Below are 13,222 nucleotides of genomic sequence, written 5' to 3' on the forward strand. Positions count from 1 at the left end.
ACGCACAGGCTACGTATTGAACATGTTAAAGAAATGAAACCAAACACCTTGTAAACGCTGTTGACTTTGCTTACATGATAGAATATCATACATCTCACAAGTTATTTTGCCAAAAAAACGACATGAAACCAAGTTCAAGGTTATTTGGGCTAGAAGTGGGTTACACATAGCCGGACTATATCGGGTCTATACTTAACCGAGACGTTCAAATGATGACTATTGCTTGCTGGGAAGTCTTAGTAATTATTCCTGTTTTTTGTCCAGTTGTGTCTGTAGATCAAATGAATTCGGTGCTGGTGGGAGAGTTTGTCACTCTACAGACTGGTCTTACCGATACACAGAATTATGATGTGTTACGGTGGAAGTTTGGACCTCAACATTCTACTATAGCTGAAGTCAATATAAAGGATGGAACAGTCTCTACATTTGATAAGACATTCACAGACCGACTACAGCTGGACTATCGGACTGGATCTCTGACCATCACAAACACGAGAACTAAAGACTCTGGACTTTATGAGATTAACATCATCAAAAGCAGCAGTTACACCATACAGAAGTCATACAATGTGACTATCAGCGGTGAGTCGATCAAACATTTCAGTGTAAAAATAAATGTATTTAGATCAGCATTTTAGATTAAAAATAGCATGTTTGTGCTGAATTACATTTTTAAAGTTAAGAAATATTGTGATCTACTGTTTCTTCTGACTCTAAGGAGATAATGAAAATTATATGTCATGATACCTTGTTCACTTATCAAACACCTATGTATGTTTTAATGTTTGTAGTGTTCAGTATTTAGTGAAGTCACATGTTTACTTGCAGTATATCATTTGATCTATTGAACACGTTCTTCTTCTTCTCTTTATGCTGTCTCTCTTCAGGAAATGTCTTGTTAGGCCTAAAATGCTACTTTTGGAATAGCAAAAATTGCTGTTGAACTTAATCTCAGACAAGACTTAGACAAGACTCATTGAGAGATGTTAATTGAAATTATTCAGGGTTTTTCACTTGCATAGTCACTGCTATAAATGTTACCTTTTTTTCTGCATACATTTAATAAATGTCTGAGTAGCTGTTCCTCAATATTTATTGCATGTTTGTTGTTACAGGTGAAGTGAAGTCACTGTCAGTGAAAGAGGGAGACTCTGTTATGCTACACACAGATACTGAAATACAGTATGATGATTCCATACTTTGGATGTTTGGAGACATTGTCATTGTGTCAGGGTCAATGTATAAAGCAAAACGACATGTCTCCATATATAATGGTCCAGATGGGATATTCAGAGACAGACTGAAGCTGGACAATCAAATTGGATCTCTGACCATCACAAACACCACAACTCAACATGCTGGACACTATAAACTACAGATCACCACCAGCAGACACACCGTAAATAGGAAATTCCTTGTTAATGTCGAAGGTGAGTCAGTCAAAGTCTGTCATTTTAATAACGATCTTAATTAATATTTTGAATTAATTACGTTTGACATTATTTGATTTTGTTATTTAAAACGGTACGCATGTTTTAAAATGATAGCACTTATCTTCACTCCATGTGGTTAAAGGGAGCCATCAGATTTGAGTGTGTAAATTTCAGGCAGAAATTCAAAAAATCAGGTAGATGAAGAGAAGTTTGCACTCATTTAAACTGTGTTAATTCATATATTTAACTGTTCTAGTTTGTCAGTCTCTCAAGGAGGTTTGGTGTAAAATACTTCAAGATATTTATAAAGGAAATGCTAATGTTACCTAAAATCAAAGTTAAATCTTGAGACGAGCAGTCTTTTTATTAAAACATATTATTTGAGATTAATTTAAATGGTTAGTTATATTGGTCATGTTCATTTCATTAATGATCACATTGATACTGTCTGTTTGTCAGAGACAGTTAAAAAAATTATTTTGTGTATTTTTTAGTTTATTAATAATCTATGTATTTGTAATTTTCTCAGTTGACCCCTTAAATCATACATTGAAGTTATAAGACACAAATGCATTGCTAATGTATGTTTGCTATTAATGAGCATGTCAAGCAGAGCCTGAGACATCTGTAGTAAATACTAAGACTTTGTTTGCAAAGTAACTTGAACTACTTCATCTGCATGACTACTTATAATGTTGTGAAAGAAATGTCCTGTGTTCACATAAATCGCCTGTGGTAACAGTAAAACAGCATCAGAAATGAAGTCATTATATAACATGTTACTTTAGATGTAATGCATGAGGTGCTTCTAATTTATATTTAACATTGTACAGTATTAGATTCATATTAACTATGTTTTAGTCACATCTGATGGTTCATCATGTTTGTCATAGATCAGATAAATTCAGCTGAAGGGTTCTCACTGCCAGCAGTTTGATGAGACAAAGTAAATGACGGATAAAATAAATACAATAGATCAAAGATACAAATACAATTTTAGCTTTTCAGGTTTTCTATGTAGGTCTAACATTAGTTTTTAGGTACAGAAATTGAATAAAGTAATCAAATATAAAATAACATTGCATATGTGTGCTGTCACATTAAGACAATGCACAGATCAAGTACACTGATACTGTAAGTTCAACATGTCTGCTAGGATACTCACCAAGACGGGCATGTTGACATCATTTTTGTGTGAATTTGTCCATTTAAGCACAAGACTTCAAAGAGAACTCAATATTTGCACGCTGTCTGAGACCTTAAACCTGAACACGGGTTTGCGCACTTCGGATGAGCACAAACACAAATTTCAAGTTCACATTAGTTCTCATTCATGCCTTCTGGCTCTTGAATGTTTAAACTGGCTAGGCTTAAACATATATTAGCCGAACTCTGACTGTTTTACGTGTTGTTATTTTTAACAAACCATATTACAGATGCCTTGTTAGATTTAAGTTGAACCGTGTGTGGAGAACCGTAACGGTTCGATTTTTTGCCGAGAACCGTTACACCCCTAGTCTTTACCATATTTGCGCTCCTGTAAAGGATGATAAATAACATGTCATGCACTTATTTCTAGCTCCTGTATTTAGGAAAAAAAAGTCATTTTCCATATATGAGTGTTTTCCAACCAGTTTTGAATATACTGCAATGCTCACACACACACACAGTCAAATACATAATAGTAGATAATAGCAGAATAATTTTCTCTTATGAATAGACATACTTTCATGTATTATATTGAATTGAGAATAGTGAATATATTCCACACCTGCTGTTCTCAAAAGCATACAAATGTTAGGCATGCAAGGAAAAGGAATATTAGTTATGATTAATTTTTAAATTGTTAATTTAAATACATTTCTTTACAAGTGATTTGGTGACTTTTAATAAGTACATAGAAATTGGTCCGTCAACTGACAAAGAAGGAGTAGAACCACCTGAAAGAAACCAACTGCTCTATGATTTCTGTTATTGTGGCATTACGATAATGACTGTCTCTTTTTAGCTTTTACAGATCTGCCTTCAGGTGGTGAAGCAGGAATAGGTATTGGGTTTGTGATCGGGGCTATAGTTGTTGCAGCTGTAGCTGGTTGTGTGTATTTCTGTTACTGCAGGAGTTCTGTACTAAAAAGGCTATCATGTAAGTATAATATAATGTAACTAATATATACCATTTAGGTACTAATATGTAAACTTTAGGTAAAAATGTTAACCTTTAAAGTACTAATGTGTGCCTTAAAGAGTAAATAAAATACAAAGGTGTGCCTTATGAAAGGGTAGCTTTTGATAGATTTTTTTCATAAGAGGGAAGATAAAAATGATGCTGTATAATGTAACAGTATGAAAGGTGATGTTTTATCAGGTTTTTAAGCTTTTTGTGTGTTTGTGTCTGTGTGTGTGGTGTGGTTTTGTTCAGGGTGTTCTATATCGAGCAGCTATATAATGTCATTAATATGCAAATACTGGCGGGATAGGCTATGACATTATATGAATACTGATTTAATGAACAGCAATGGATGGTAGATAGGGAGCGGAAGATCATTGTCGCTTTTGTTCATTTCTGTATTTTTATTGTCCTTGTTATAATTTCTGTTCTGTATTTCCGTGTTTCTATGGGCTGTTGTGACAGATGAAGACAAGACACTCCCAGTGATGAAGGGAGGTTCTGTTATTCTCGAGACTGATGCTAAATTACGCAGAGATGTTCTGATGCTGTGGGTGCGGGAAGCCACTGTCATAGCTGAAATCAATGGAGGGACCAGAAAGGTCTCCATATATGATGATGTTCTTAATAAGAAATTGAGAGGCAGACTAAAGCTGGACAGTCAAACAGGATCTCTGACCATCAGGGACTTTACAACGGAACATGCTGGACTCTATACATTAAAGATGATGAGAGGACAAAGTGTTTCATTCAAGTCATTTACTGTTAATTTGTGCGGTGAGTAACTCATGTCTTTCACTGTAATAATGATATCTTTTAGGTCAGTTAAATTATAAAATTATAAAATAACATATTGTATAGAGTAATGAATGCAGTGCAATACAATTTTAATTAGCACCTGCTCATGAGTTAAAGTTTCCTTGCACAAATACACTGATATCAAAATATTTAGTGAGTTAATGCCACTAATTCAATGATCAAATATATCTGAGAATCTGACTGGTCAGTATTACTTTCATTCATTTCTGCTATTAATGGGTTTCTAATTTCTGTTATACATTTCTCTTGTTTCTGTTGTGCTGTGACAGATACAATGGAGTCCGTGTCAGTGATGAAGGGAGATTCTTTCACTCTACGATCGGGTCTTACTGCAATACAGGAAGATGATGTGATACAGTGTTTGTATGGAGACAAGGGCAATCCCATAGCTCGAATCAATGGATGGGCCAGAGAAAGCCCTACATATTATAATGAGGACAGATTCACAGGCAGACTGGACATGACTTCTGAAACTGCATCTCTGACCATCACAGACAGCGAAACCACAGACTCTGGAGTTTATGAACTACATATTTTCACACCCGAAAAAAAAATAGCAAGGTCCTTCAGTGTTACTGTCTCTGGTAAGTAACTCAAATATTTCAGTGTAATAAATTATTATTTTTAATCATTATTATAATTTATTCTTGTTTTAGCAATGTGTGAAATATTTGGATGAACAATTGTGTTTGTATGAAAACTATACAGATTAATCATGTTATTGTAAATAGTTTTCCGTGGAAATGTGTGAGACAGAAAAACACTTCAAGATTTCTGTTAATCAGACAGAGTAATTAGATGATCGTGTTGTGCCCATCTGCAGAATGTTTAAACTGTTCATCATGAGCACAATTTTTAAGATGCTGTCAGTTCAGCTTTAAAACATGCATCTCAAGACACATTTTGCTTCATTAAGCTGTTTATGAACACGAGAAAGTGTCTGTTTGGCAGAAATCCTCGGAATTTTGCACCTTTTTTCTTATCAGTCTCAATCCTCATGACGCTGTGAAATCATACATCAGTGTAGTGCTTAGATTCTTCACTAAACAAACTCTTTTGTTCTGCACATTTTATTGGTCAAAATAATTTTTACTCCCTACTGTACAACCCAAAACACTGATCTTTGTGTCATATGGTTTTTATTTTTATCTGTCTTTTTGATCTGTTTTGACAGACTACAGTGCATATGAGCCATATTCCTCCTTATGAAATATCTATTTGTAATGTTATTTGTCTTTTGTGTTTTCAGACCCTACTACAGATGCGTCTTTATTGATTTGAGACGATTCCAACAACTTCAGTATGCAGTTGTACAGTACGACTGTAACATCATTCAAAATAAATCTAAATCATATTTCTCCTCTGAAATCCCCAGTATGAAGATGCTCCAGGTGTGTTTGAAATGAACCCATGTGCTGTTGAGCAGTTAAATAATAGTAAAACAGAATAAATGTAGAAACATTTCATTTATTATTAAGTTGAAGGACGTACACATAGATCTTTATAATAATTCTCGTCTTTATTTGATCCTTTAATGTTAAACATCTATACATCACTTTTCATACCTCTTACTCTATTCATATAATGCTAATTGTATGAACCACTTGCTGTTTCTGCAGGTATTAATTGAAATATCTCATGAGAAATATCATGTATAAGAAAATGTATTATACCAGTATTCTGACTGGCATACATTCCCCCAACCCCCCAATTTAGTATTATATTGCTTTTCTGATTGCTTATATTGTAATCCGTATATCGTTTTAATCATATACTGCATAATTGCATTTATATTCTATTCATCTATATTTTGTATTGTCAGAAGTGAATTTGCCCATCTGTCTCTGATCAGATGTGAATGTTAAATAGTAAAATCTGATAATTGATCATTTAGCTCTATTTTATACCTTATTGATTTCTGATTGTTGTTGTTTTTTTAAGAATAGAAGCTTTGGTTTGAATTTTTCATTTTTTTGTATTTGCTGTTTTGAGCCTGATTGTACACTGTTGTTACTGAATAAAATAAAAAATAAACCAAAAACATATTCTTTACACTATTTACTTTACACTTTACTGTTCATGCTCAAGGCACTATTTTGATATTCCATTGTCTTATTTAGGGTTTTGTGGAAACATGACCGTTATTATTAGTATTGAAATGTATTGAATATTTTTTCTTTATACATGATCTCTGTTATTGTGTTTTTACATAAATCTAATTAGGTCTCAAGTATCATATATTATTATTTTGTTTTGACACTATGAAGTCTTGATTCAATCACGTGACGTCTACAGCATCATTTTTTTTTACAATACTAGTTATTGTAATATTAGTGTTTATTTTAATTATTAAAATTACAAGTATTATATTATTGATACAGTTTGATCTCAGGACAGTATCAGTTATACTGGTCATTGATTCATAAACTTCAGAACTGGATTAAACCAGGTCTGTGCATCTTACTAAGGTTTTGGGGGGGGTTTGGTGGGGTTAAGTTGAATCAAATTGATTGTGTAAATCATTTCAGCTTATTAAACTGAAGAAAAAAAACACACAAAACATCAACAGTAAAATAGCCTGGAACAATGACAAAGTCGCTTATATTAAACATAAAACTTTTATGAACCAAACGAATAAGACTGGTGACATGGTATACCTGTGTTGTAACACAAATAAATAAAAGGTCTTTGATTTTCCCCTTAAACAAATGCTTAGTTTGTGGCTTATAATTATTAATAATAAAAAAACGGTTATACAGTAAGATATTACAATGACAAATTCAATAGAATTAGAATTTAGAATTTTTATTAACAAAATGGATAAGGATGATATATTATATTCTGTAACACAAATAAATAAATGGTCTTTGGATTTCCCATACTTTAAAACAATTGTAGTTTGTGGCCACTTTTTCATAACAGTTAAGCCTGATGTTTAAAAGACTGCATTCTGTTTTCAAAATTAAATATTTACTAAAACTAGAGCAAATTAATAATATATTTATTAGTCATATTATATTTAATGCTTTATTTAAATTCTGTAGTTTTATTTTTTTTTCTGTGTCAAATCACAATTATTTTTTATAAATGTCCATTTGCACTCCCATATTAAATCTCTTGTTGATTGATAACTCTATTTGAATTTTACAGTGACCGTGAGGGGACATGTTCGGTTCATTTAATTTTGTACATATTAACTCGTGGGAACGTGATATTATACCTGGGATTATCAGAGATGGATTTATTAATATTTTATTTTGAATTAATAAATTATTATATTAATTATTATAGAAATTATTACATTATTATATTAACCATATATAGGCCTAGGCTACCGGAAACGGGTTGGTATTGCGCGAGATGTAGACAGCATTCGAATGAAGTTTATCATGAATAAATACATAAAGTACATAAAATAAAATAGGCCTACAAGAAAACATTTATCCATCCCACAGTCTTGTAAGTCCATTAACTGATTGTCTTTTCCCCCTAATATTTGTATATGATTCAAGTTGCGCAGCTCAGCGTCTGTGAACAGTAAATCCCGCCTTCTTCGATTTGATTGGCTAATTCAAACATTTTGACATTGACGAGCTATTTTGAACTGCTGCACTGAGCCAGAGCACTAAATTAATTCGAATTTTTGACTCAAGTGGGCCGCGCGGCCATTCGCCTGGGCCGATGGAGGGATATAGGCTACATACATTTACTATAATTCATTCTTTATATATTTACGCAATGGGCCGGCCCACATACAGCGGCCCACCTGGAAAACTCCCGGTGCTCCATATGGCCAGTCCGCCAATTCTTGCAAGTGATAAAAACCGTCCTATGCACTGTTGGCCTGTAAAAACAATTTGTATATATTTAAAAAAAAAAAAAAAAATTGTCACATTAAAATTGTCATTATTTCCATATATATTTAAAGTAGTTTTGGAAATAAATAAGTGTTCAGTGACCAGTGTTTTTGTGTATTTCTGGCTGTTTTGCTACAAGATAAATGGTTCTAAACAGCACCGTTCTAAACATGTTTTTAAAGTGATATACCATAATGGTTATAAACAACCTTTTTAATAACAGTTTATTTCCATTAATATTAGTATATTAGAATATTTATTTTATTAAGCATTGTTTATTATTATTGTTTTTCATCCCTATCTATCTGGTATTAAAATATCTTATATCTTGTACCTAATGTAAAATATCTTGTAGCCTCTATTAGGGTTTTACATTTAAAAAAACATGTTGTGTCAATTAATACATGAAAACTGACATTGAACATAAAGAAAATGCAACACAAAATAGAAAAATTAAATAAATGTAATGAAGACCAAGAAATACAATCCTCTACGATGCCATCACTGCATCATTATGTGTGTATGTTGGTGTGACTGAGTGGCAGTTCTCTCAGCAGATGATGTGGATGTGATGCATCTGAAATGCACAATTGAGTTTAAAGTTACAGTGTGTCTCTTCTGGTTGTTTAAGTACTTTTGTTTTAAAATTATGGTTATGAAGGCCAAAAGTAGCAAAATGGACAGTGTGAGCCCTTCACAATTTTAAAAGAAAAAAGGTGATATAAATCATGGGATGGCCTTAATATTTTTATGACTGGGCATGTTTATGCATAAAGCCAAGTAATAATTAAAACAATATGTTTCAATATGGATTGATACGACATAATAACAATATGGATCATAAATTAAATATCACTGTTACTTATTGGAGAAGAGGAGAAAAGTATTCTCAGCTGAAAAAAGCTGGTCACACTTACATGTCCTGTTAAAACAAAAGAGAGAAAATTATAGCTTGGTAGGAAACCAGTTACAATTTGAAAATCAAAGTTTATGGATATTTTAAGAAATAAATTTACCTGTTAATGGATGGTTGAGTTCCAGAAAATCAACAATAAGGTGGTTTTGACAGTTATAAATTTGAATATAACTGCAAGCAGCCACACGGGGCCACGCCCGTTTCAAGGTCTCCATGACTTCAAAAAGTAAATAAAAAGATTTTGTTTTTTAAAGTTTTGAATTGTCCTACAGTTATTTATTTTTTATAGCTTTTATAAAGTATAGTTTATTATTCCATCCTTCTATCTATTTTGCAAACTGCTTATTCACAGGGTTTATTGCTCTATTAAAAAAAAAAAATCAAATTTTTGAAAGTCTAGAGTCGTCATACCTACGGCTGGGCATCGTTCAAAAATTTTCGATATCGATGCCGATACCGATACCTTGACTTCGATTCCGGTTCCTGAACGATACTTTTTTCGATACCAATTTTATGAAATCAATTTTAACAAGATTACATTATCTACCGAACGACGAGACGTTTTTCGATACTCGATGGTATCGAGGCATTTCGGTCGGTGCCTAAAAAGTATCAAACTCAATACCCAGCCCTAGTCATACCCATCCTAAGATTACTAATAAAACGTTTTTGAAATTAGTAAAATGCTGAACAAAATATTTTGAACACACTGATGATGATAATAATAATAATAAAAACTTGAATATTACACCACATGGGGTTCAAACACCCAACTTTTCAAGTAAAGTGTTTGTTGGTTATCACCATATACCACTGAGAAGAAGTGTATTCATCTAGCTGCAGAATTTCAACAGTTCAAGTGAAAATTTATTCAAAATGAACAAAAGTTCATTAAGAATGAACCAAAAAAAAAAAACTTGTTTCTAATCCAAGTAAGAGTGATTAGTACATCACTTACCCACATATTTAAGTAATCAAAACGTAAAATCATTACTCACAATTTTATAAAGTTACACCACAAAGGACTATCACCTATCTTGTTGCGCCACTGGGAAGATGTGGTTCATGCTGCTGCTGAAAGAAGTTCAGAAGTTCAACTGAGAGTCAATTCAAAGTAATTAATTTGTACATAAAAGCACTGCTAGCTGCATTTAACAGTTTCAGATTTTCGGAAATGCACAGTGACTGAAACAGAAGCAACTTCTGCATCACTTGTCCCCAGAGTACCTCTTGCAGCCTGGGCATGTGTCACACTTGAGTTTTGAATCCACGACATGAAGCATGTGGGATCTGTGGTGTAAGACATTGAGCTAGTCACTCATGCACATTCATCAGGTTGCTGAGGAGAGGTTTCAGTGTTTTTAGCATGCTAAGCTAACTATCATGTCAACAAACACGGGCACGGTCTATTTTGGGGAGGTATTTCTCGAGAATGGTAGCGAATATCAAAAATCCATTCAGTTATTTCTGTGTGGCTCAGTCCAAAGATCATCTGATTCAATTTTGTACGAAATTGGACAAAATTCTTAGAAGTAGCAAAAAAAACTGTTTTTAATTTACTTCAATATGGCGGACAGGCACATTCATGGAAAATGACAAAATGAGATATTGTCATAATTGGCACAACCCAGGGAATGAAAAGATACACAAATAATAAAATTTGGACAATGTTTTCAAAAGTTATATGCGTTTTTGCAAAAATCATTATATCTCTGGAACACTAGATGCTGCTGTGTTCAAACTTCTCAGGTACTCCCAAGACACTCAATGATCCCTACTGATTTTTGTGCAGATATGTCAAATGGTTTAAAAGATATTGCAATTTATGACAAATTTCAAAATGGCAGACAAATGGTAAAGCCGTTCCTGGCAAAATTGATATCCACAGATTCGGCATGACACAAGGAATCCATAAAGAAGATCATAATTTTCTGACAAACTGTTCAAAAGTTATAAGCAAAAATGTGTATTTTTGGTATCTCGTGATAGCGCCTGTAGGTGGCACTGTTCCCAACTTTGGCATGTATCCTCACACCATGGTGTTGATGAAGTGTACCAAGTTTTGTTTCGATTGATCAAAGTTTGGTTGAGATACAGCCTCTTAACCAATTTTAGGTCAACTTCCACAAGTTTGGGATGTCATAACTTTTGAACAGAGATGAATATCAAAAAACTGTTCAGTTATTTCTGTGCGGCTCGCTACACAGATCATCTGAGCCATTTTTTGTAAAATTTTGTAATATTTGACGTCAAATTGATATCAAGGTGCCCGCTGTGAAACGCCTCGTGTAGAGGATGTTAATGGCCATGTCTCTTTTCAAACGTAATACGAGTAGGCCTATTTAAAGGCCCCGATATACTTCAAACGGAATCGAAGAACGAACTGATATGATGTCATTTCGAACAAAATCAGGCCAAAACGAAGTTCGTTTTGAGTTCGTTTCGGCAGTTCGAAACAGCTCACCAAAGCGAACTTTCGGGGGGAATTCGTTCTTCTTCTTCTTTAAATTTTTATTGGCGGTTGGCAAACCAACTTAAAGGTGCATTTACCGCCACCTACTGGACTGGACTGTGGGCAGTACTTTGAAAGAAAGGACAAGGGGGGGGAATTCGTTTTGGCTCCTAAACACCTTTGAGATACCATTGGTCGGTGGCAATTATTCAATTGGTGGGTGTGTTCTGAAACTCCACCTTCTTTGACGTGCAAATTTTTTCACTAGCAACAACGAAGCTTGGTGTAGATGACCAGGAGTTATGCAAAAAGCGATGTAGAGAAATATCAGATGCAAGTTTTCCAAAGCCATGAAAAGAATGGAAAGAGTAAAGATATAAGGTAGCAAGTACCAAATACATGTGTTTCAAATAAATGTTACACGATACTACTGCTGCTGCTGCGGTTGTTGTTCTTTCAATAAGCGAATTTAAAAGGTATACAATAAATGAAATGCCAAAAGAACATACAATAATAAATATATGTGTTTATCAAATCATAACACCACATCAAATATAAAAAGGTGTAAATATGTATCCAGTTTAATCAAATAAATGAACACTAATAAAATAAAGTAACAAACAGGTTTGTGTTATTGAGATGACTCCAATATTTTTTTCTATAATATTCTGAACATTGGTGTCCGTCTCACACCTAGATACACCATCATTGCATCTTTATTGTGTTTAGGGCATACGCGCGAGTGTCGCGACACATGTTTACATTAATCTACACCCCACCTCCAGCAGCACGGGGGTGTTGGAATGTTCGAAAACAGTATACCGTCGCTCAGCTTTTTCGAACTTCTTTTTGCCCCCAATAATCGAACCAAACAAGATAGGTTTGAATACACCCTAAAGCAGGGGTGTCAAACTCATTTAAGGTTGAGGGCCGGATCGGAGAAAATGTCCCCTTGTGCGGGCCGAATTACCTTTTGTTAAACCCTAGTTTGCTCACAATTACATTAATATTAACCATACAAACTACAATATAATATAGACAAAGGCGTAGTTTGATGACGCTGTGACTTGAGTGTGGAATCATGGGAGTTGTGGTCTTCATCCCCACAGCCGATGCAATCCGACGGGACTTGGGCAGAAATCATGTTCATGGATGAGCATGAGCTAATGATTTATTAACATGGTAGAATGAAGCAGGGTGAGGCTGAAAGTCGTCGAAGCGAAACGAGGCCGCTGAATGAGCGTGACACACGGCTCGAAAGCAGCGGAGCTTTTATTATGCCACAGTCGACCGCTTCCGCTCCTTCCGGTCGTGCGTATGTGGGGTAAAGCAACGCTGTTTTATCATACTAGATACGTTTGAAAATTATGTTATAATGCTACTCTGTGCGGTCATCACCGGTCTAATAAAACGCACAACATATTAAAACGACTTTGGTGTTTCCATGTTTTCTACAAAACAAAACCGGAAATCGAGGGGTTATGACGTCATTGGCAGGCAGTAAGTGACAGGCATGGCAGGCAATGACACTGTGGACACGTGTCACTAGTTAAAATTGCTTATTTCTCTGGATTTAAA

The 13,222-nt window shown here is 34.2% G+C and overlaps 1 protein-coding gene across 1 annotated transcript; it reads left to right on the forward strand.

The window, feature by feature from the left end:
- Nucleotides 1–240: 240 nt before the first annotated feature.
- Nucleotides 241–6,384, forward strand: LOC107711585 (uncharacterized). The gene is made up of 6 exons (XM_016516590.1): nucleotides 241–582; nucleotides 1,116–1,430; nucleotides 3,442–3,576; nucleotides 4,066–4,377; nucleotides 4,689–5,003; nucleotides 5,669–6,384. Exons 1-6 carry the CDS (start codon nucleotides 282–284, stop codon nucleotides 5,698–5,700), a joined length of 1,410 nt encoding a protein of 469 aa, XP_016372076.1. The 5' UTR covers nucleotides 241–281; the 3' UTR covers nucleotides 5,701–6,384.
- Nucleotides 6,385–13,222: the final 6,838 nt, after the last annotated feature.

Source organism: Sinocyclocheilus rhinocerous, unplaced genomic scaffold (genome assembly GCF_001515625.1).
Source record: "Sinocyclocheilus rhinocerous isolate Xijiao unplaced genomic scaffold, SAMN03320098_v1.1 scaffold22873, whole genome shotgun sequence".
NCBI lineage: Eukaryota > Metazoa > Chordata > Actinopteri > Cypriniformes > Cyprinidae > Sinocyclocheilus > Sinocyclocheilus rhinocerous.

Excerpts from the sequence above, each read along its gene's own strand:
- LOC107711585 (XM_016516590.1), top strand. The coding sequence starts at position 282 with ATGAATTCGGTGCTGGTGGGAGAGTTTGTCACTCTACAGACTGGTCTT. Across the intron at positions 3,577-4,065 it reads TGTACTAAAAAGGCTATCAT|ATGAAGACAAGACACTCCCA; the intron begins GTAAGTATAATA and ends CTGTTGTGACAG. Across the intron at positions 4,378-4,688 it reads ATTTACTGTTAATTTGTGCG|ATACAATGGAGTCCGTGTCA; the intron begins GTGAGTAACTCA and ends GTGCTGTGACAG.